The sequence below is a fragment of the Dysidea avara genome, chromosome 1 (assembly GCF_963678975.1).
Source record: "Dysidea avara chromosome 1, odDysAvar1.4, whole genome shotgun sequence".
Classification (NCBI taxonomy): Eukaryota; Metazoa; Porifera; class Demospongiae; order Dictyoceratida; family Dysideidae; genus Dysidea; species Dysidea avara.
The window spans coordinates 43,011,315-43,033,819 of NC_089272.1; the positions used below are offsets into that span (position 1 = coordinate 43,011,315).

The following is a 22,505-nucleotide window of genomic DNA, read 5'->3' on the forward strand; positions in this document are numbered from 1 at the left end:
ATGATAACCAGTGCCATATGATTAGAGGGATGTGTCATGGGATTGTTTCTATCTACATTTGTCATGTCACAAGCAGCTGTGAAGATACAACAATGAGCTGTGGTCTAAGTAGTTAGACATCAAAACTCTCACTTCACTCAGTGTGTCACAAAACAAGGCCTTCCAGGTTACCGTCTAAATTCCATAGAACTCTGTGTTTTAATGTCTAACCATATATTATATAGTGAACTCATGCATGGTACTGTATGTGCCTTTGACATTTCAATGAATATCCATTCTTAATGCCTTGTCTTTACCTTTCATCTCCAATTCTTCTGGCTGTCATCTTATAATAAAAGTTCATTTTTTATACTGACACTTTCTTTACAGGCACATAATAAGCCACAAAATGAATTTGAATTGCTTGTGCTACTTTAATTTAAAAAGAGTGAATAGCTGCACTTATTATTATTGGTTAAATAGGGCAGACAGCTGAGGCTGATTAGGCCCTACAAGGTACAAGTAAATACATTACAGACATTCAATTATGGCTTCTGAAAATTTAGTTAAATTGTCCATTTCTATCAGTGGTATTGGTAGTGCATTCCATTCTCTGATCATCTTCGGGAAAAAGCTTGTCATATATGCAGTGGCACTTATGATTAATTTTGTTTCGCTACAGAACAAAGTACACAGTTAAAACTGATGTACTATGGTAGCACCTACAGTAGAACCCACAAGTGCTAAATTTTGACTACTTCAGCAAAAAATAGCACCTTGAAGTGCTGCCATAGCACTTTTGTTTTAAAAGTGTACTATTGCCATGCTCCTTAATGATTTATCACATGGGATAGATAGCTCCACCAGAAACTCACTTGTTGAAATCAACGAGATCAAGATATCCTAATTAAGCAGTCACCCTAATACAACAGCCATTAACGGTAATAGCCACACTCGTATATCATGTAACAAAAAATTTAACACTAAAACTAGTGTATTTAAAATTATTAATTTAAATATGATATGCTAAAATTAGTGAAACAAGATACATGATGGTACAGTGTATTGCAACACACATAATTATATACCTATGTAGAAAAAATCCTTATTATAACATTGATTGTTGTAATACAATCATGTCTATTGTTTCACCACTTTTTAGCACATGGATCTCTACCTCATTTTCAAATTAATTTTAGTTTTATTTATATTTGTGGCTGGATTTGCAAACCATACATAACTGTGCAAGCTTAAGTTTAAAGCTAAATATATAAGAAAAACTTTCTAACCCATTTATGAATGTGTTTATATATTCATGGGGAATCATTGTTCAAGTCTTGACCCCTTATAACATTATTATATTCATAAGTTACAGTTGTTCATTTAAACACCTGCAGTTTTTCCTTATTATTGCTGTAGCTAATAATTTTTTTGCTGTTGTCTACGTACTTTGTGCAAAGCTTGGTGAATCAAAATATTCTATCTCGCAATGTTGTCACCTTAGCTAGGTGTTTTTTAACTATCTAATACAATGCAATAAATGAATGTACATTGCTTTTCTTTACGCATACCACAATCATTAAATTACAGCATGTGCATGAACAGTAGGAATCTTAAACACTGATATATGTGCTTTGAATATATTTCTTTGAATGCACCGAAAGAAAGTATTATTTAATCAACAAACCAACCCCAGCTTTCCCAGTAGACTTGGAAATCAACTCCTTGAAATGCTGGGGCGCAGTCTATCTAGACCACCTGTAAAGCTACGGATAGCACGAGTAACAATAGCACACAAAACCTCTGAAGAATCATCAGGTGGTTCAAGAAACTCTACGTCAGGAGGAGAGGATGGATGTTTCGACTGAAGACCAGATAATGTCTCATCATCAAAAGGTACCAAATTATCATTGGAACTAGTAAGGCATACTGCACCAGTAACATCACCATCTGAGAGTTCGGCCTCCACTTGGTGACGCAGAGAGTTGAGTCGTTAGACGAAGATGGGTCAGACCTTGTAGAAGAACGCTGGTTGTACAGAAGAGAGAAAAAATCCAGAGCTGGAAGCAACTGCTGCAACTTGACGCTTTAGAATAGTGGTAAGAGGAGGGCCAGATGAATCATTACTAGATGTGTCAGGGATAGCTAAAGCTGTGCAGCCAAAAACAGAACTTTCCACCAGGGTAAGACGCTAGCATCATCAGAAATACAGTCATTAATGATACTGAGTTGTGAGTGTTTGAGCAGTCAAAGAACTCGCACTGAACGGGAATTCTTGATGGAACAAGAGTCAAACAAATCCACTCACCCTTAGGAACGTCACTAACACCAGCACAGTCGTCCGGAACAGGGACTATATCACACCCAATCAAGAACTGGTGACTGTCTGATCTGCCACACGGACACCGGATGGCGCTGCGGAAGGTAATTCCGTGCGGCCTGGTCGACCCGGGCCCGTCGATAACTTCTTCAACGGATGTCGCGGCATGGTGGTCATGTACACTAAAACTACGTCTTCTTCTAGAGCCAGGAAGCAAAAACCTGGACCCAAAAACTCACGAAGAATTTGTACTTAGCTATAATTAATACATTGTTTAAATGTGCTTAAGGTAGTTGATTCCACAGTACTGCTAGATAGGTTATTCCATAATTTAATTGTAGAGGGGTAATAAGAGTAAAGGTAAGAATCAATTCTGGAGTGTGGCTGCAAAAATCGTTGATCATGACCTCGTGTTTGACTTGCTGTTGCACTGTAAAAATTTAGTAGTGAATTGCTCTGCCACAATACTCACTACTTTTAAGTAGTGACGTTCACTACTTTTTGTAGTGAACGTCACTACTTTTTGCAGTGAACGTCACTACTTGGTGGTCAATGTAGTGACGTTCACTGCCAAATTAGTAGTGAACGTCACTACACAAAAATAGTGAGTATTGTGGCAGACATTAGTAGTGACGTTCACTAGTTTGTTTTTACTGTGTGGGATTAAATAGTTTCCATTATCGATGTGAACTTGTCTATGCACCATTTTATACATCATGACTAGCTTCAAATTGTTCCGTCGCTGTTCAAGAGTTGGTAGATTCAGGTGATCTAGTATCTCAGTTACACTAGCCCAGGGTGGATAATTGTTTGTAATAAACCTTGCAGCTCTTCGTTGGACCATTTCTAACTTGTAGATGTTACTGTTAGTGTATGGAGACCAGACAGTTGATGCATACTCTAAGATAGGACATACCATTGCTAGATTAGTTTGTTAAGTGCAAGAGCTAATATTATGTCGCAAAAAGGCATTGGCTGAGTTTGCTTTACAGGTAACATGTTGGATATGGTTTGTCCACTTCAGGTGTTCATCTATTGTTATTCCCAGGTAAGTGGCATTGTTAGATCTACAAATTTGATGTTGTTTCAGAAAATATGTTGAGTTAATTGTTTATCCTGTTAGTGATCTTGAGGTGTACACATTTGCTAAGGTTGAAAAACATTTGCCAGTCTTCACTCCACCTCACTATGGCATCAAGGTCTCTCTGCAAGCCTTATCCGCAATTACGTCACAACGCAAAAATGGCGAAAAGTGTGGGGGCCTTTTGTACAGAGAGCCATTGGGAAGAAACCAAAAGCAGACCGTAGGACTACTCGAGAAGTATGAAAATGCATGCCCCTACATAGTAAGATAGTTAATAAGCCTCACCAGAGTTTTCTCATGCTTTCTTCACGTGGAACATCTCGAAAAGTTATCTCTTCCATACAAAGTATCCCACTTGGCCCCCACACTTTTCGCCATTTTTTCGATATTTTCGCGTTGTGACGTAATTGCGGATAAGGCTCATAGACTGTTTGGCGCCGGAGTGCCACCGCCTGGTCGGTGTCAATAGTTACTCCGTATGATAATTTATGGTATTAATGGTTTGATTATACCTGCTGAAAGTACCAATTGTACTATCGATAACTTCATGCAGTGTAGCTACAGCAATTAAGCTGCAAGCTTCAATTTGAGGAAGCATTCCGTTCCGTAGTTTAGTCCAGTATTCGTTCCGTTCCGTAGAATGTAGACCCCACCTATCTCGAATAATGCGGATTACCATCACTGAACAAAGGGAAAACCGCAGCGGTCTGGGCCATATGAGATCAAGGGTGTGGTTACAAGGAAGGGGCAAAGATTATAGACAGTGCACGAGTAGCTATAACAATCATCTCAAGGAATCAAGTGTGGCTTTAAACTGACCCAGACGCGTGTAGCTACGGTATCTCGACGTGTACAGCGGCTATAGCTGGCGGATCTGCAATAGTCGCCATGGAAGGCTCGGAATTGATTTTAAAGATAACGGTGCCGGACAGAAAGACTATTACCTTTGCTGCCAAACGTTTTGACACAGTGGGAAGCATAAAGGACAAGATAAGTACAGAAGAAAACATCCCACAAGATCAACAGATGCTGAAACCGATTGCAGGAAAGCCTTACCATTGCATGCACAATGGACACTATATATCCCTGTATAAATATGACTGGAAAGACAATGTACTTGATTTGGAGTTGACAAAATTAGAGGGAGAATTTAATGTTTGTGTGCGCAAACGCTGGGGTATTCGAGATGATGATGATGATGAGGTAAACATTGTAAAAATAGACAAGTCCGCTACTACTACAGTGGGGGAACTAAAAGATCAAGTTTGTAATCAACTTGGAATAGACCCAGGTTCACGTATGGCAGTTGATAATGGAGTAGTGTCACTGAGTGATGACTCACGTACATTGGACAATTACCGTAATCTGACACTGTTTCAAAAACAACTACAACTAAAAGTTAGCCATGTGCATATACTACCAAATGGAGTACATGTTTGTAATGTACAAATATGCCATGAGTTTGATTTAGACACTACCAACCAATATAATTGCTATTTAAAGATACAATACAATGCTGCGGCTGAAGAGCTTTATTCATTGGTAGCTGAAAAATGTTGTCCAGGTGTTTCTGTAGAACACATTGAACTCGCCAATACTCATGTCATTCCTAATAATGATATGCTACTATATAAATTGCCATTGTTTATTCTTCCCATTTATCTATTGATGCATTAGTTATAGTATTTATGTGTTTAATTCTTGGTAATTTACTGCACATAACGTATTTTACTACTGTAGTTGTTTAACATGCTCAAATGTATAGTTGTTAATGTTTAACCACACATTAAATTTTGTTTTGCAGTACAGTAGCACTGTATAATATGTAGCTATAGGTTAGAAACCCAGACCAAGGTTCTTCATGGATTAAGCAACCAAGTGAAGTGAGGTTTCTAAATCAGGGCATGGTTCCTAACTGATTTAGATAATGGAATCATATTATATGGGTATAGGTGGAATTGTGGGGTTGGATATGTTGTTTTAAAATCATCATACTATATTGTAATACAGTAAGTGCAGAAGACTAAGCATTTATTTGTCAAAGAGCTGAAGCTCGCACCTTATCATTACTTTTTTTAGTAAAGTTATAGAAGTGGAATTGAGAAAGCACTGTACTTCTAAAGCACAATGGCTAAGTGTCAACAAGAAAAGTCAGTACATGAGATGTTGAGTGCTATTTGAGCAGATAACAGTTGTTGGCACTTGGCATGGTTTCAATTATGGACCACACCCACATTACAGATAACACAAAATAACTATTCCAGGTAATGTTTAACTCACACAGGAGTATTATGACAACTGATAAGCAACTAATTATAACTACAACAACAATACAGAGTATATATAGGTACAAAAACTAACGTCTGTAAATGCCTAACGCATGCATACAATTACATCATAAATAATTACATACACACATACATAATACTTTATAAGAGCTCAGTCCACCACATCTCCCCCTTGAGTTATGTATGCTGCTGTGCTTTAATACAGGTCTTGTACAGCTTTAATAGCTAAAATATTTCTTTGCTGCTATAGCTTCATCTAGCTGCTGCTGTTGCTGCTATGTGGTATGCTTCTGGCAAGATATGGTTTAACAACTACTGGAGTGCATGGCAGCACCAATAGTGACTAAAGCAGCAAACGGCAACATAGAGGATTTTCTCAGCTGTTAGGCAAAACTTGAGAAGGTGACAGGCAACTCAGGGGTAATAACAATCAACCATAGAGTATCAATCTAGCTATACGCCTGGGGTATGTATGTGTAAAGATCAGTACTAGATTATACCCAAAAACTGTAAGGAATCTCAAACCTACAGTAGAATTTTATCTATGTCTGTAAGTTGTAGCAATGATTTGATGTGCTATCTTAAACATTGCATATATCCAATTAAACAAATTTGTTTTGACCAATGAACAAGCACTTTTAGGACCACTAGCTGTTGTTCTATTAGTGTGATTGTCATGCTTTGATTGTAAGCAGTTTATACCTACAAACTAAGTGACACTTTATCTGGCTTCTAGAAGGTGTGTTAAAAGGGCAAGTAAACCATTCATGTTAAAGTTTGTTCAAGAGTCCCCAGAAAGTGAAATAGATAACTAAACATCATGGCATGCACATGTCGATATTCCTACTATCTGGACAATTTTTATTTTGTGATGTTGTTTCATTGCCATCTCAATGCTTTTGTGGCTAATGCTAATTACCCCTTTAGCTGATAATTACCTCTGCACCAATTGCTTGACCTGTGGAACATGGCACCATAAATCTTGTCTTTATGTATATCCCTGTTGGTAAACGCCCAGACCTCTAACTACTACAACAGTAGCTATATACCCCTAGTATATGTATATGTATGATACAAACTCTAAGGTGGCACCTGTTGAACTACCTTTAAGTGGAAAGAAATCATGTGTACATTTTCTGATCCAAGTGGTCAATTCATACCTTCTTTATAGTGGCTGCTAATATCATTCAATTATGAATATGCCAAAGTAAAGCACATTGTTGTATAGTCATGCCATCCAACAAAAATGTCTTAAATAAATGTCATTCTTTGTGGCAAAACAATTGTGAGGTGTTTTGTTGTCTGCCATTTATAGGGGTTGTTTCCATGTAATCGGTATATATAGCCTGTTACTTTCATGGTGAATGTTGTGATCGCAGTAGTGCTAACTACAGCTACACAAAGTGTTACAGCAGCAAGTCTGTGAATTTTATCACATGTAATACTATCTGAGACAATGTACGAGAGACTTATGCAATCTGCCTTTCACTGCCATGACTATATATATACATGTGTGAAATTACTTTTCCTATCCCGAAACAGAAGCATCTAACATGGTGGTAATACTATACATTTCCATGAATATAGAATACCAAAAATAAGGTACTTTACCATGAAATACAGCAGAACATCATATTAGCTAGACTCAGATTATTATCAGTAATATGCATACCATATAAAATTAACCAATGACAAGGAAGAATTTTACCGTATCACCAAATTTAAATCTTCCCATTCATTACATGTACATCTGTTTGTGATAGTTCTAGCAAAGATGTAGGGGTTGACAATGGTGACGTACTATGGACAATTCTTGTTATGGGTATGACTTGTATTGGTTACAGGTCTATTTGTACAGTCCACAGTTTCAGCCTCTGCTCACAGACTATAACCTTCAAATAAATCTTAAAAATTGTGGGCTTATATTAAATGCTCAATATATTCTCATACTTGTCATAGTCTTTTGTAATAGCTCCACATAAATTATTAATGATGTACATGCCTGGGAAACCGTAGCAATGAAGTTGGAGACAAATTGGCTGTGTACTGCCATGAATTTGTAGCACTCACCCAATACAATAATGAAAAGGTAACTGTCAAAATACATTCACAAAAGCATGGCCACTCATGGACTGGACCCAAAACAAGGATTGTCTGTATACATAAAACTATGGGAATGATATCATTGTTGTGAATTCCTAAGCAGACAACTCGTGTGTTATTGTTTCATAGGTGCACAACTAGATGTGTAGAGCTTGACTACTGTGTTGTTGACCACATGTAGGGTACATTACATAGGTATGTACGTACATTAAGTTTGATGTATATCACACACGTCTCTACAGCCTGTATAGTGTAGTGTGTTTGGTGTGTGTAGTGTAGTGTAGTACGTATGTGTGTGTGTAGTGTGTATTCCCAACTGTCCTTTTTTCTCATTTAACAGTGTTGGGTTGTTGTGGAACTTCAGGTTCTGTGACCTCTCCCTGTGAGACCTGGATATTCCTCCTGTAAGTTACTAGTCCTGCCCTAGGGGGATTTTCCTACACAAGCCTCAACTCAAGTGCCTGAGTGGTGCACAGGCATCCCAGTGCTAGTCCACTACCAGAGGCTTCACTTTGCCTTTTGCTTTTGTTTGTGTGTGTATATGTGTGTGTGTGTAGTATGTGTAGTGTGTGTGTGTGTGTGTGTTTAATATATGTAGTGTATGTGTGTGCATGCGTGCGTGCGTGCGTGCGTGCGTGCGTGCGTGCGTGCGTGCGTGCGTGCGTGCGTGCGTGCGTGCGTGCGTGCGTGCGTGCGTGTGTATAATGCATAGTGCAAATTAAGTGTGAAAGTGAGAGGCACTTATTATATTCCCAGGTTCCATGTTAAATTGCATGTCAGCATTAGCAAGAAAGTTTTTTATACAGATTGGTTGTGATGAGAACTGGCATTATTACAGGGAAGCAAATGCCAAATATCACCTAATAAAAGAAAAGTTAGGGACACAAAGTTTGCACTTTTCCATGGATTATAAAATGTCTTTATTTTCACATACCACAGAACATCCTATGCATCAACTAAGGTGCATTAATTTTATGTTTCGTTGTAAACATACAAAGTAAATCTTACTGCAGGAGTGGTACAGTGGAAGCGCCTGTCTATAGTATAGCCAGTTAGGTGTTAAGAATGAAGCCCTGCCCTTTTACTACTACTGCATTGTCATGATTGTAATAGTACACTGAGACTTAAATCTAATTCTTTTCTGTATTCTTTCAAATCTGTCTCTTTCAAATACTTTGACGTATTAGCAACACTATAACATCAACTGATGGAAAAATAATCTTTCCAAACTATAAGACAACAATAGTAACAGTCCGTAACCTAGTTGCCACTCACAAGTACGTACCATACCTGAGTTGTATCCACCTACTGAAAGATCATAAGTATTCAATTTTAATTCCATCGATTGTAATTTCTACTTCTGCTGTTATGAGACTAAAATAGTATTATACAAGCCCTCCCCTTTCCCATTGACATACAGTATGTATACAGACCTTTTCTTTGGCAGAACTCAGATGGCCTAGTATGGTTAATAATTACCAATTTGATTAATTTGGTTTGAATACTCCATAGAACATATCTATCAGTGAGCACACTTGCATGCAACTGGCCTGTACATGTAGGAAGAGTAAATCATCTAGATAACCTGTGCACAGCTAATGGTCAAAACTGTAATTTACTGCTGCTTGATGGAGTCTGCAATATGGCTTAAATACTGTATACTAATAGGGTGCCCTTTTTACAATAGGAGATGCAAAAACTACTTTATTACATGTGACTGAAAATTGCACATTAGAAGTTTTAAGATAAATGGTTTTAAAAAATTATTAAAGGTACTATAACTTGCCATGGGAAGTGGGCACGCATATGACATTTACACAAGAGATGCATCAATTCATTACCTTTCAAACCACTACTTGTAGCTGCTTGTACATGTAGAGTTTTCCACCAGATAAGATAGAGAATCTGAGCAGTTGGACAGACGAAGTACTGTAGTATCACGACTACTCACAAAGGGGTGAAAGGTGGGGGGTGGAGTAGTGGGCAAGGGATAGACCTCAAAAATAGGCCATGATTGACATCCAAAGGCGAGATTACAGGGATATGCTGGCTCATGAGTGGCTGATGTACAGCAAAAACTACATAGAAACATTTGGCCAACCATATTAGGCCATCCACCTGTGCACCAATGATTCTCATAAACCAGAAGACCAGACACCGCCATTCAAGCTCACCACACCACCCAGAAAAAGACGTCTGTTAAAACTAGCCTCAAGTAGATTGAGTAAAGCTGAGGGTCAAGCTGTCCACAGAGTGGTGATTTTGCCTGACATGTGATTTGAATTGGTTTTGTAAAATCTGGTCACATATGATATTCTAGATAATTAGAATGTATGCGCTTATAGGATACATAGCTTTTTTCAGATTCCTAATTTTTCAATGCACCACTATACATTGCTTTAGCAGTATTAAAGCTTGGCTACCTAACTGGTTACTCCAACTGAGAACCACCTGCATCACATCTGAGTATCCATTTATGTTTATGCAATTCAAGTGGTGCATTCATTTAAGTCCATACAATAAGTAAAGATCATTAAAATAATTATTTTCTTTGCTTGGTATGGACTAAAAGAAGTTTAAAGATTCCATCACTGTCTACATTGATAGGTGGCATGTCTGCAAAACCATTTTCATTGGGGCATGACATACTTGGACTACCATCTTTGATATACACAAACAGAACTAAAGTAGTTGTTAAGTGTCTGCTTTCTCCAGTGGATCACTGACAATTATAGTTCCATTAACTTTCAATGGAGCAACGCCACAGTAGTCTTTTTCTAAGTTGGCATTAGCAAACAAATCAGCCCACTGCAAATTGAATGTGTAAGAATAATGAGTCCAGTACACCTCCATCATGCATAAACATACTGGAGGATTACTAAATGCTACTTGAAGTGTTCTGTAAAATGGGTTCATCTTGATGTCAATTCCAAATACGTCAAGATCAGCACCATAGTAGAGATTGTATATGTAAACGTAATGTGTATGCAACTAGTATGGTATTAACTTGAAATACTGTAGCATAAGTAACAGTGAAATTTGGAGTAAATACCACGGGTGTTGTATTTGCAAGGGTATCGTTCAGATATGTCAGAGGACTAGACTGCCTTACGATGAAGGAAAATTTCATTGCATAAATTTTTAGTTTTGCGGTGTTATGTAAGGATGAAAAAACAGAATGGGTGCAGTTGCACCATTAGAACCGGATAAATAAATAAAAATCAGGTTTTGTTATCCTATTAATAACATGCAGGTGTGACAAGCCTCTGGTGAATGATAAATTTGTAATTGTACAGTAACATGTTACATGTAGTAAAAATCAAACTATTATACAAAATAATTGCATGTGTACCAGCATGAGTATATTATGTTATGTAGTAATGTACTGTATGTGTAAATGCAAATGTATTATTACAAACAACCGTGTAAGCCAAATACATTTATTTATTTTATGTCTGTACGTATGTGTTAATCGCTGTCATTTAAATGTAGTACTTCATACGTGGCATCAATCTGACTTAAGTTAGATACTTCTCTGTCAAGCTCAGCTGCTTGATTTAGAGGGTCTTCTTCCTGTACTAACCGATCAAGGGGATTTTGACTACTGTTTGGTTTAGGAGGTCTTGGAGGAGGAACAGAAGTTGTGATTTCATAAGGTGGCAAGTTAGGATATGTGCTAGGAAAATCATAGGTGCCATACTGATTGCTAGTTGATGGTGATTGATGTATGCTGTGTACGTCGTCATATAGGTCATCACCACAATCTGTAGTTTGGTGATCTGTCATAGCTACATATTCATCTGGCCGATCACCTGGTATTGGTTCATAAAGTGGTTCATCGATTTGATCATCCTCGGTAGCTGCAGAGGGCTGCTGACCCATCAGATGCCTATTAAGAGAGTTTGGTTTTGGAAGAATAGCTGGAGCCCTATTAGTAGTAGGCGGAGGTGGTGGGGGAGGAGTGGTAGGTCGTTCCCATTGAGGAAATGCAGAGCTATTACTTCTTTTCATTGAGTTTGGGCCATCACCACTAACTGTACTATGCCTCTTTTTAGCCTCCACAGCAGTAACAGCAGCTAACACATCAAAAGAACCAGACAAAGTTGATGTCCTATTGCCAATAATGTGTATATTTGAAGGAAGTTCTACGTCTTCACTTGTTGACCCTAGTGCATTTGATTGTAGTTCAGGTAGTGGAAGTGGCTGTGGTGGAGGTGGTGGTGGTGGTTGCTGCTGTTGATGTGAAGTAGGTGGTGGTGGGGCAGGGGACCTTGGGGCAGGAGACCTTGGGGCAGGAGACCTTGGGGCAGGAGACCTTGGCACATATGGTGATGCTTGGGATCCAGGTGATGTTTGCTTTGATTGAGGTAAAGTTTGGTCAACAACTGAAAATGATGTATCTACATAGGTATTATGAAATGTTCCTCGAGTGAATCTACCCTGTTCTAATGTATCGTGTCCTGTCCTAACAGCTTCTGTTATTGTTAGTCGATCTTTCGTTTGTCTCAGCTTGCACAATCTCCACACCCACAAACTCAGCACAGGTATAGCCACTATTAGTATCAACACAATCACAACTGGAATGACTACAAACAGGATCAGCCTGGGTATGATGAGGTCATATTCATCATCATCCTCCTTGTTGTGCGTACGAGTAGGTGACAAAGCTATAAAAAAGCAGAAAATTATAATAAATACTGCATGTAGGAAGTATGTACAACAAAAACAATTTGTAAGACAAATCTCTCTATAGGACATACTGTACCTTCAACAGAATTGTGTTGGTGCCCTTTTGGTTTGGGGATTCCTACTTTGCTGTATATTATGCTTTTTAATTTTAAACTAATTTTTGTATGCAAAAATTATATGAAAATTTTTTGCATGAAATTTTTACAGAAGATTGAAATACTCTAATAGAGCAGTCATGCACATAAATCATACAAAAAGTTTATCATGAAAACTTTTTGCTCAAAAATAAAGTGAATTACAGTGCTACACATTAGCGTGGGTATAAGTCCTCATCCATTCAGCATTCACTTTTCTAGCAGTGTCATTATTGTGCAATACAGTGCACGTGCTTAAAAGCAGAACTATCAAATGAGCCCCTTTTAAAATCAAAAATAAGTGGCAATATGACTACACTTTTATTGTTATTTTTTGAACCAAGCATAGTTACAGTAGCACTCAAATGTACCTACACATTCATGTATTTCATGCATACCACGTGTGGTAACACTTCAGGTAACAAGTACAAGCAGAATGGTTTCGTGTACTTGCTACACACATGAACCAGCACTTCCATACTCGTGATGTGTATGGTACACAGGTAGTGCACTTTACAAGAACGACTCTGAACTGAATTATACAACTACAGTACACACGTAGACCATTAAGATGGGACACTGGAGAGTGGTGTCACAGACTCATATTAATTGCCACAGTCAGCGTGTAGTCACATGATATGTTTTGTATTTGAATATTTTAACACATTGTATTATTTTTAATACTGTAGACTGTGATTCAGTTTATGTTAATCCTGCTGTATAGTTACTTAAGGTAGGTAGGGGCAGTTTCCACTGGAGATGAGAATTTCTAAAATGTGTTGACTTAGCTTTTATTACAGTGGAGATTGCATGTACAACACATATTATGGTTTGTACTATTATGAAATGATTATTTTATACAATAGAATAAATAGTTTATGAATTATATTCTTGAATTCACTATTTTATCCTCAAAGTCACTTCTCGAGATGCAGATAATTACGTGAACCCCTAGTCAGGTGATTTACCCAGCGGTTCATCTTACAGAGATAAAACATTAATTTTATACAATTAAGAAATAGTTTAAGGATGCTTAATAATACAAAGAGGTCATGGTACATTTGCTAGCCTACACTCATGTAGGCATGCTTACATGAGAGTAGCACAATTCCATGATCTAGCTTATAGCCAATATGCAATTTAATTCTTCATGCATAAATTTCAAAACTACACACAAATTAGTATCATGCGTTATGTGGACAGCCATGTGCAAAACTGTATTTGAGCAGCACTGTACCAAAGTGGCCACTACCAAGTAGTACTAAGAAGATTACAAGCTTTACCCAATTGTGCATATATAAAAAACATTTGAATACACAGTCATGTATATACATACTTGGTGGTACTAATCCAGTAGTGACATTTATTGTGGCAGTTCTTCCATCACCATGTTGGTTAGCAGCAAACACAGTAACAATATATGATGTGTTACTCATCAAATCCATAAATGTAAATTGGTTACTTCTGATGACAAAAGAATCAATCAAATGTCTATTAGCAGTTGATATTGTCACATTGTAAGTTATAACACAACGATCAGGTACAGCATCCCACATCACAACGATTGTATCATGAGTTATTTCAGTGATGCTTAGATTCCTTACATCTGTGAAAAAATGCAATCTCAGTTTACCAAAATAATCACAGTTACAGACTGAAGTATGTAACTTAACTGTTACCATGAGAGTAGTAAAATGTTTGTCAACCCTTATATAATGATGATCAGAAGGTATGAGCCAACACTTGTGGCCAAGCACATAATGATATGAAGAAAGTGTGCATGAAAAATATGTTGTTTTTTCAACCCTTACTATACATATAGAAACTCAATGAAGGCATTTAGATATGATGTGGAATTACTAAGCAAGCTAGTACTGTTGATGATCAACACTTTTCAGTTTCCTAACCCTCAGGCCAATTATGCTGGCATAATTTTGAGTAGAAAGCGCTAGCAAAAGCATCAAGCATTATCAGACAATTTTCAAGTCTTTTAATTAAAATCCGCAATGTGAACACCACAAATGTGACAAAATGTGAACAAAGTACATATTGTTACTGCATTTCATATCAAGAAAGTGTGTGATGTGATTATTTCTGATTATTTACACTTCAAAGAAGATACTCTAATAAAGCAGTCACTTACTGTAATACAGCAGTCAGGAAAAGCTGATTGTCTAATAAAACAGCCAGCTATTGAGCATAACTTTGATTTAGTTTTTGGCATAATAGGCTTGATTTTTGAGTACTGTTCAAAAGCATAGCAGGACTACTGTATTGTATTTTCAAAGTATAATAGACTCAAGCCCACCCTCAGGGCTCAAAGCCAGAATTTCTCAGAGAGTGGTTATAACTTGACACAGTAATTAAGCGATGAAAGAAGTGGTTATTTGATTCTCACATGCTGAAAAATGTTCGGTATTTCATTTCTAACAACTGGAATGAAGTGAGATAGATTATTGCAAGCACAATTAGTTTCTCACAGTTAGTCTGTATATCAGTTCTAACAACATTCACTTTGTGTGCAGATATAACTTAGCCCTAGACTTGGATGGAATACACTGAGGTCAAAATGAACACATCAAGACACATGGTAGCTGACAAGAAAGTTGCATCGGTACTGTATATTAACAGGAAGAAAAAACATAATTTTCATGCATGTATAGCTCCACGGCCCTTTCTCCAAAGCACACCATTTTGCATTAAAGCTGACTTCAATAATCATCATTGTGTCTAATCTGTATGGATGAGAAGAAAAGTGGCTGAAAACAAACCTTAAACTCAGCCACAGATTGGTTTTATGGTCTTATAAACTACATGAAATTTATGCGAAAACAGCCAAGCTATAAACGAAAGGTATTATCTAAAAAAATTCCAAGGTGACAACCAAGAAACAGTTGCAAAAAATGACTCAACATTGTGGCCATTTTGGCTGCCACCTTTGACTTAACATTTTTTAAAAATCCCTGGTGCTTTTTGGAGGGGGCTTTTCATTCACAGTTTGGCTGTTTTGATATGGATATGTTATGACATCAATAAAAGCACCTACATGAAAAGTGTCAGTACAATAAATTAGCACCTCAATGTGGTTACCTTGTAAGATGATGACTTGCATGACTATATAGTAAGATTGAAGATGAAAGGTAAAGAAAAGGCACAGAAATCAGAATTCCAAAGGGTAGGAAAATTGATATTGTAACAAAAAATAGTTTTTGCATGATGCATCATTTAGCATCTAACCTTTCAACTGTGGTCAGACATGCAGGTTAGCTGTTGGGGAGACCAATAATGGGTTGTGGTGATCATTAAATTCATTATTACACTTTCTGTAAGGGTTTTAATCACTTTAATGCTAGATTTGATAGGTATACTAACTACTAAGACTCATCCATGACAGTATATGTTTGGTCATTTGCATGCTGATTTTAACAACAGCATTTTGGGGAGCTGTTGTCTTTGGAATAAATCTCTACTACACAACAATAATGTACTTATATTGTGCTGTAGTATAGTTTACCTTGAGGTAAAATGCCTCCAGTAAGTAGTGGGGTAGACAACGATATTACTCTGTGTTCTCCAACACCGGCATCATTTCTACCAACCACAGTGATATTATACCTCGTATTAAATCTAAATGCATCAAGAGTGTAGAAAGCTTCACCAGAGTGTGATATTATTGTCACTACTGAATTTGGTGCTGGTGGTGTCACTTCATAAAACACTGGCCCACATACTGAGTTGTTAGTAGCTGAATCCCATGAAATAGTGACATTCAAACAGCCATTAGCACGCACATAGTAAACACCAGGAGACAGAATGGATGGTGGACCTGAAAGGAAATAATTACTACACTTAAAATATATATTATATATGCTTTTAATTAAACACAAATTTTTAATGTATGTTATAGTTAAAGCACCACCACATGTGTGTATAGAAAATGCAGCAAAAGGGGGTATGTCGAGAGGCCAATACAGCATGAGATGATGACAAGTGTTGTATTTACCCTGAGACATCTTTAAGTGCTGCATTTGTTGTACATATAAGCAAAGGGAGTGCTATAAATGTTGTATTATACTTCCTGGTCATCTTGTTTGGGGCGATTTTCTTGAGTACCCTACTTGCTTCAATTTTTGATAATCAGACTATCAGTAAGTTGTCATACAGTTATCGTAGAATGAACTGGTAGGATTAGTTGATAACGTCACACATGTGGTCCATTGTGTTGTCTGTGTGGGTTGCTGCTTCAACTTTTGACAATCAAACTATCAGTAAGTATTTGTGTAATCTATTTCTAGTCATAGAACAAACTAGTAGTATCAGTTTGACTAGTATTTGTGATTTACAATGTCATGCACATGATCAATCTTGATGTCTGAGTGTGGTTATTTTCGTAACGTTCTTTACATAAATTTTCTTTGTAACTGTTAGTACTGTATTTGCCCAATTAGCTATATAACTGTACTGTATGACTCATACAGTATAGTTATGCAGCTAATGGTAATGTACAGAAAATACAGCACACTTCAGAACTTTTATTCTCCACACAAAGTACAATATAATACTTGTACAGTGTAATACGTATATCTTTTAAAAGTTATACAATACAGTACATAATTTACCAGCTACTGTGATTGTTCCCATACTACTTGATATATTACCGCCAGTCGTTGCAAAGATACACTGATATGTCAACTGGTTATAAGTCTCATCCACTGGACCAACTACTAGTACACTATTTGGAGCATTGTTAGATCCACTGGTCAGGTCAGGTACCCACACTAGACCATCATCATCTTCACTCTCGATATCACTTCCCCTGATAATCTCATCACTGATAACACTATCATTATCACTTCTAATAATCCTCCAGTTAGGTACTGCAGTCTGAGGTACTGCTCCACTAAACCCACAAGAAATATTGGCAGTATCTCCACTGCACACCGTGATGTTCATAGGATGGTTTGTAATTATCACTACATGGTATATAGAACAGGTTTATTTCACAAAATTACAAAATCCACATATACTGTATTATACTGTAATTGTTAGTCATGTTAATTTTGGAGCAGTTATACAGTACCATATACCACATACAATTGCTACTACCATAAATCAGGAAAATTTTGACGTAGAAAATTTTTGTCTATAAAAATGTCGACATTACATATTTTCATCGCTTGCATAATCGACGAACATTTTTTGACGGAATAACTAGCTGTACATTAATAATTGCATGCACGAATTATCCATATATATATAATAGTTAAAAATAATTCGTTGTTTTAATTTTCGTCAATACAGCCAGCCATGATTTTTTGACGACAATTTATGGTATACCACACTATTCACTAATTTCACAGATTAGCTTCTCCGTTAAAGACCACAACTATTAATGCAATCTTAGTTGATTAATAACAGTCAAGCACCAAGATCATGCCTCTTAACAATCCATTTAATTGATCACGATGACACACCCTGTTATCATTGGCAGGCAGGTAGGCTGAGTTCTGGTGATTTTTAAAAAATTTTATATCCAGCAGTCTGTAAGTATGCCTTCTTGTTTTTAATGCTGAATTTGATGTTACAGTAGATGGACTAAAATTATTCCGTAAATGTGATTTTCATCATGTAAGATGTCTCTAGGATGATGTTTAATGGCAACATTTTAGGCAGTGCGCGTCACTTTTGAGGGATCCCTACTTAAACAGCATATACTAATGTACTATTTGATAACACTATTAACAACACTTATTGCAAGTAATGTAATTTAGGGATTTCTGTAAAGGCATGTAATACTCTACATGTACAGTACAATATACATGCAACACTTATATTTTTTCTTATAACTTACACTGACTGGAAACTGGTGCTACTTGGTGACTTAGAAGTGCACAGATGGTTGTACATAGTAAACGCAGCATATCTAGTGTGGATACCAACATGCATGTTAAGCTTTTTTGTCTGTGCACATACAATAAAATAAATTTATCGTACATACATTAAAAGTAATGCACAAGACACACAGTTACCACAATTAATTTTGATTTATTTTGCAAGAATATTTTGTGTAAAATCAATTTTGGTTGCTAAAATTTTGTAAATACTGATAAATGCATGCATCAAAACAGAAGGTGAAAGTGTCTATGATTGGAATAACAAGTTGGGCAGAGATAATTGATGGCATAATTGCATGTTCCTTGCAAGGAAAGCAGTTGGCAGCATAGCAGCAGGCAATTATAAAAGCAGTTAAGCCACATGTAATGTACACAACAACGGTCTCAATTAGGGCTGGGTGAAGTACTGATATTACTAGTCAACCACAATATTTCAAGTCATACCAGTTTTAATACCACCTGTTCATACCATCTAAGCATTCATCCCATAATAGAGGGCAACCAGACATGTGACAAAGTGCAGGTGGTGATGTAGCCAGCTGGTAAAATTATGTAAACAGACTTGTTTGTATTTTTATTGAGGACCAAGCATAACTCAACCAACACAACTGTCCTCGACTATTTTTATACTGTAGCAATTTCATAGTGTTAAACCACAACGTTAGGCCATCATTATTTTATTCCTTGTTTCCCATCACTTCCCGCACCAATTTTTAAGTAGCTGCACAACATTTTAATTAAATCACATGAATGCCCCATTTCATGATAGAGGAAGGCACAGAATGACCGAGTGTCAAGGTAAATGTATCTAGCTGTGCATATAAACAGAGAGGTAACTAAAGAGTTGGAGTTCCTCCATTCTTGCTCAACAGGATGCACTGCACAGTCTGCACCTCCAAGATCAAGATACTTTAACAGAGCAGTCATGTATAGCATGCAAACTAGAGGTAATATTCTTTAAATCACTCAAGCCCTCTGCTCATTCTTTATGTCTTGTCAACTATTTGATACTAGGGTGATAAATGACTGGAACAATCTTATGAGTGGTAATGTGGAAATTGATTTTAAATCAGCTGTAATATATAGATAACTAATTTTGTATACTTTGTTGTATCTCCTGTTGCATATATGTGACCCAGAATGAGAAATCCGGTCTTATCACCTATTTAAAAGTATTGAGAAATGCCGGTTTTAAGTACTGTATTTAGTGTGTTGTAGCTCGCCAATAGTTAAAGCTATGTGTACCAAATTTTCACATGCTTTACACCAATTCCTTACCTTCCAGAGCATCCAATGTACAAGTAGCCAGTAACTAAGTTTCCCACAATTTTATATGATTTTAAACCAAGTATCAGGTGAGCTCTAACAGGGAAGGGAAGTGGGGCCCTGGAAGGAGGGGCAAGTTGTTTAAAATTTTGAACAGAAAGGCATAGGGATGAAATAGGCCAAGTTATGGGCCATTCAGATCTCAAAATGAAAGGAAGTTTACAGAACGGGTCTTTATTCAACACCATAGAGCTGTTCAGCCACATACAGCCATCCTCAAGCTGACCACAAGCCCCACACCGCATGTACGGATTGCTTGGGAAAAGCAGCCAGCAAAAGCAGACCACTCAAGTCTTGATTGTAGTTTATTCATGTAGCTTCGTGTTCTTGGTGAAAAATCGAATCTGCTGACATAGGCAATAAGACCAGTTTTCCCAGACCCAGTCACGTACGTAAAAGAATGAGTGTACAGGCCTTTCAGCCTCAATCTGGACAGGAAGCAAGCAATATAATAATGATGGCATTAAAGCAATAATATGAAGCAAACAAAAATACTGCCATTTTGAGCCCTATGCACCTACCAAAAAACCACCATCAAAGAGATGATGATATGTAATGTAGTCTGAAGCCAACAAGGAGCTGAGATAAGTAGGCAGCATTAATTTACCCAGCATGGCTAAAGTAGGAATTCAATTTTCTCTTGCTTTTAGGTGATGATCCCCCGCTCTGTTTACCCCTCTCCCCCAAATTTCCCCCATCTGTATGCTTCAAACAAGCGTACGTATCCCATAGCCATGCAACATAATCCCATAAAAGTATATATATTATAACATTAAACGGGGAATCCACCTGTGGTATATCACAGTTTACCTAACAGTAACCCATACACAATTACAGGTGTATATATATCTTCAATAATTGGCCACCAATCCTTAGCCAATTAGCACACATAAACACTACTTAAAGGTGATTATTTGCTGCAAGAAAATCTGCTATCCCAACCACCTACAACTTAGTCTGTTTGTGCCCCTCCCTTGCCAGCTCCTGGATCCTCCCCTGCACTACTTGAGTAACATTTATAAGATAGAAAAGTAGCTATAGGGGAGGTGGGTAGCTAGCAGCGGTAGCACAGTGGTTAGCACGCTTGCCTAATCATAGCCCCATAAAGCACCAGCATTTCAGGGTTCGAGTACCGGCTGAGTTTTGTGGGTTTTTTTTGTTTTTTTTGGAAGCCTTCAGTTTTTGTCTAAAGTTTTAGCTACTGTCGGTTCAATAGTACGGCTTTTAGAACCTACTTTCGATTCAGTATCCACTGCCTTCATTTTATCCAAGTGCCATTACACTTTGGAACAGCTTGCCAACTAACACAGTAACGGCATCCACCACTCGTACCAGCCTTAAAATATTCAAAAGCAAATTGAACATTTAACTATCTTAGTGGCTCTTTTGTACGGTAGCCAGCTATTGCTACTCAATCTGTACGGCAGCATAATAGCAAAATAAACAAGTCTCACCTGGTTTAGTTTTGATCAGCCCAGATATACCGCAGAAGATGAGTAGCTACTTTTGCACAACGCAGAACATCGATTGGCGACACGCCCCTTATGTAAACACAGCGGATTGTATGCGCGCGATCCAAATTTTGCGAGGTATGCGAATTTTTTAACTCGCACAATTTTTTGCTTGCAGACTTGATTCTCAAAACCGCCATGTGATCTGCAAGATATTCTGGCAACAGAAGTAACCAGCAGAATTGTTTTAACAAGCCGGAATATGACTGTTCTGAGTTGTGCATAATGACACTTGTACCAGAGGAAACAGCTAAAGCTATAGCTATATAGTTATGTAACTGAATGAATCATCTCAAAGTCACTTGCAAAATCAAATATATATATATATATATAGACTACACCCTATACTCACATCCACTTCAAAAATTACACCACTATGGAGTATTTTAGGCACAGATACAAACGTAATTACATGTATACAGTCAAACCTCTCTCAATTAGGTTAGGTAATCCTAAGGCTGCAGCACATGTTGCTGTGGACCTTCAGTGCTGGTCACTGTAAAGTGTTAATAATAATAATAATAAATAATAATAATTGGAGTCATAAATTTTGCTGAGGTTGTTGGATTACGAAGTCAACTCTATTGCAGTTTGTAGCTTCCACTGACTGCTCTATTAGGGAGTATCGACCTATTTTCATGGAATTAAGTTCCACAGTTTGAAATATCTACCTAATATGCTAGAATTATGCTGGCACAGTACTCCAGCCTATTATGCTCACTCTGGCATATTTGATGCAGACCTAGACATGATCAGCATAGTGTTTAACAAATGATTTAACATGACCTGCATGCATTGTCAGGTCATTGGAACAACTTACAATGGTCCTAGAAATGGTTCCTTTAAAATATAAATTAATAATATAACTTTACTAGAACTGACTGCTATCAGGAGCAGATCCAGGGTTTGGAAAGAAGGGGGAGGGGGGGGGGTTACATCAGGACAGTAGGTACATGGGGTCAGAAGCTAAAGCTATTTTATATGTTTCAGACTGAAAATTTAGATATAGAGTGGTTTTATGCACAAATGTCTAAATCATACTGCTTTCTACTGTACGTAGATTAGCAAGAGTTGTATAGGGATAAGTGATAGTCATGAGTAGTTCAGCTAGCTATTTTATGAGCCTAAAGCAGACATACAGAAGGCAGTGTGCATTTCTTGTATTTACAAAATATTC

The 22,505-nt window shown here is 37.3% G+C and overlaps 1 protein-coding gene across 1 annotated transcript; it reads right to left on the reverse strand.

Moving 5' to 3' along the window:
• Positions 1-11,046: 11,046 nt before the first annotated feature.
• LOC136250444 (uncharacterized) lies at positions 11,047-21,369 on the reverse strand. The gene is made up of 6 exons (XM_066042653.1): positions 21,272-21,369; positions 18,449-18,520; positions 17,217-17,570; positions 16,112-16,423; positions 13,934-14,203; positions 11,047-12,441 (listed from the first exon to the last, which is right to left on the reverse strand). The coding sequence occupies exons 2-6, from the start codon at positions 18,516-18,518 to the stop codon at positions 11,243-11,245; spliced, it is 2,205 nt and encodes a 734-aa protein (XP_065898725.1). The 5' UTR covers positions 18,519-18,520; positions 21,272-21,369; the 3' UTR covers positions 11,047-11,242.
• Between the last annotated feature and the right edge of the window lie 1,136 nt (positions 21,370-22,505).

Excerpts from the sequence above, each read along its gene's own strand:
- LOC136250444 (XM_066042653.1), bottom strand. The coding sequence starts at position 18,518 with ATGCTGCGTTTACTATGTACAACCATCTGTGCACTTCTAAGTCACCAA. Across the intron at positions 17,571-18,448 it reads AGCACCAGTTTCCAGTCAGT|TGATAATTACAAACCATCCT; the intron begins GTAAGTTATAAG and ends TATACCATGTAG. Across the intron at positions 12,442-13,933 it reads TACTGGATTAGTACCACCAA|CTTTGTCACCTACTCGTACG; the intron begins GTATGTATATAC and ends GCTTTTTTATAG.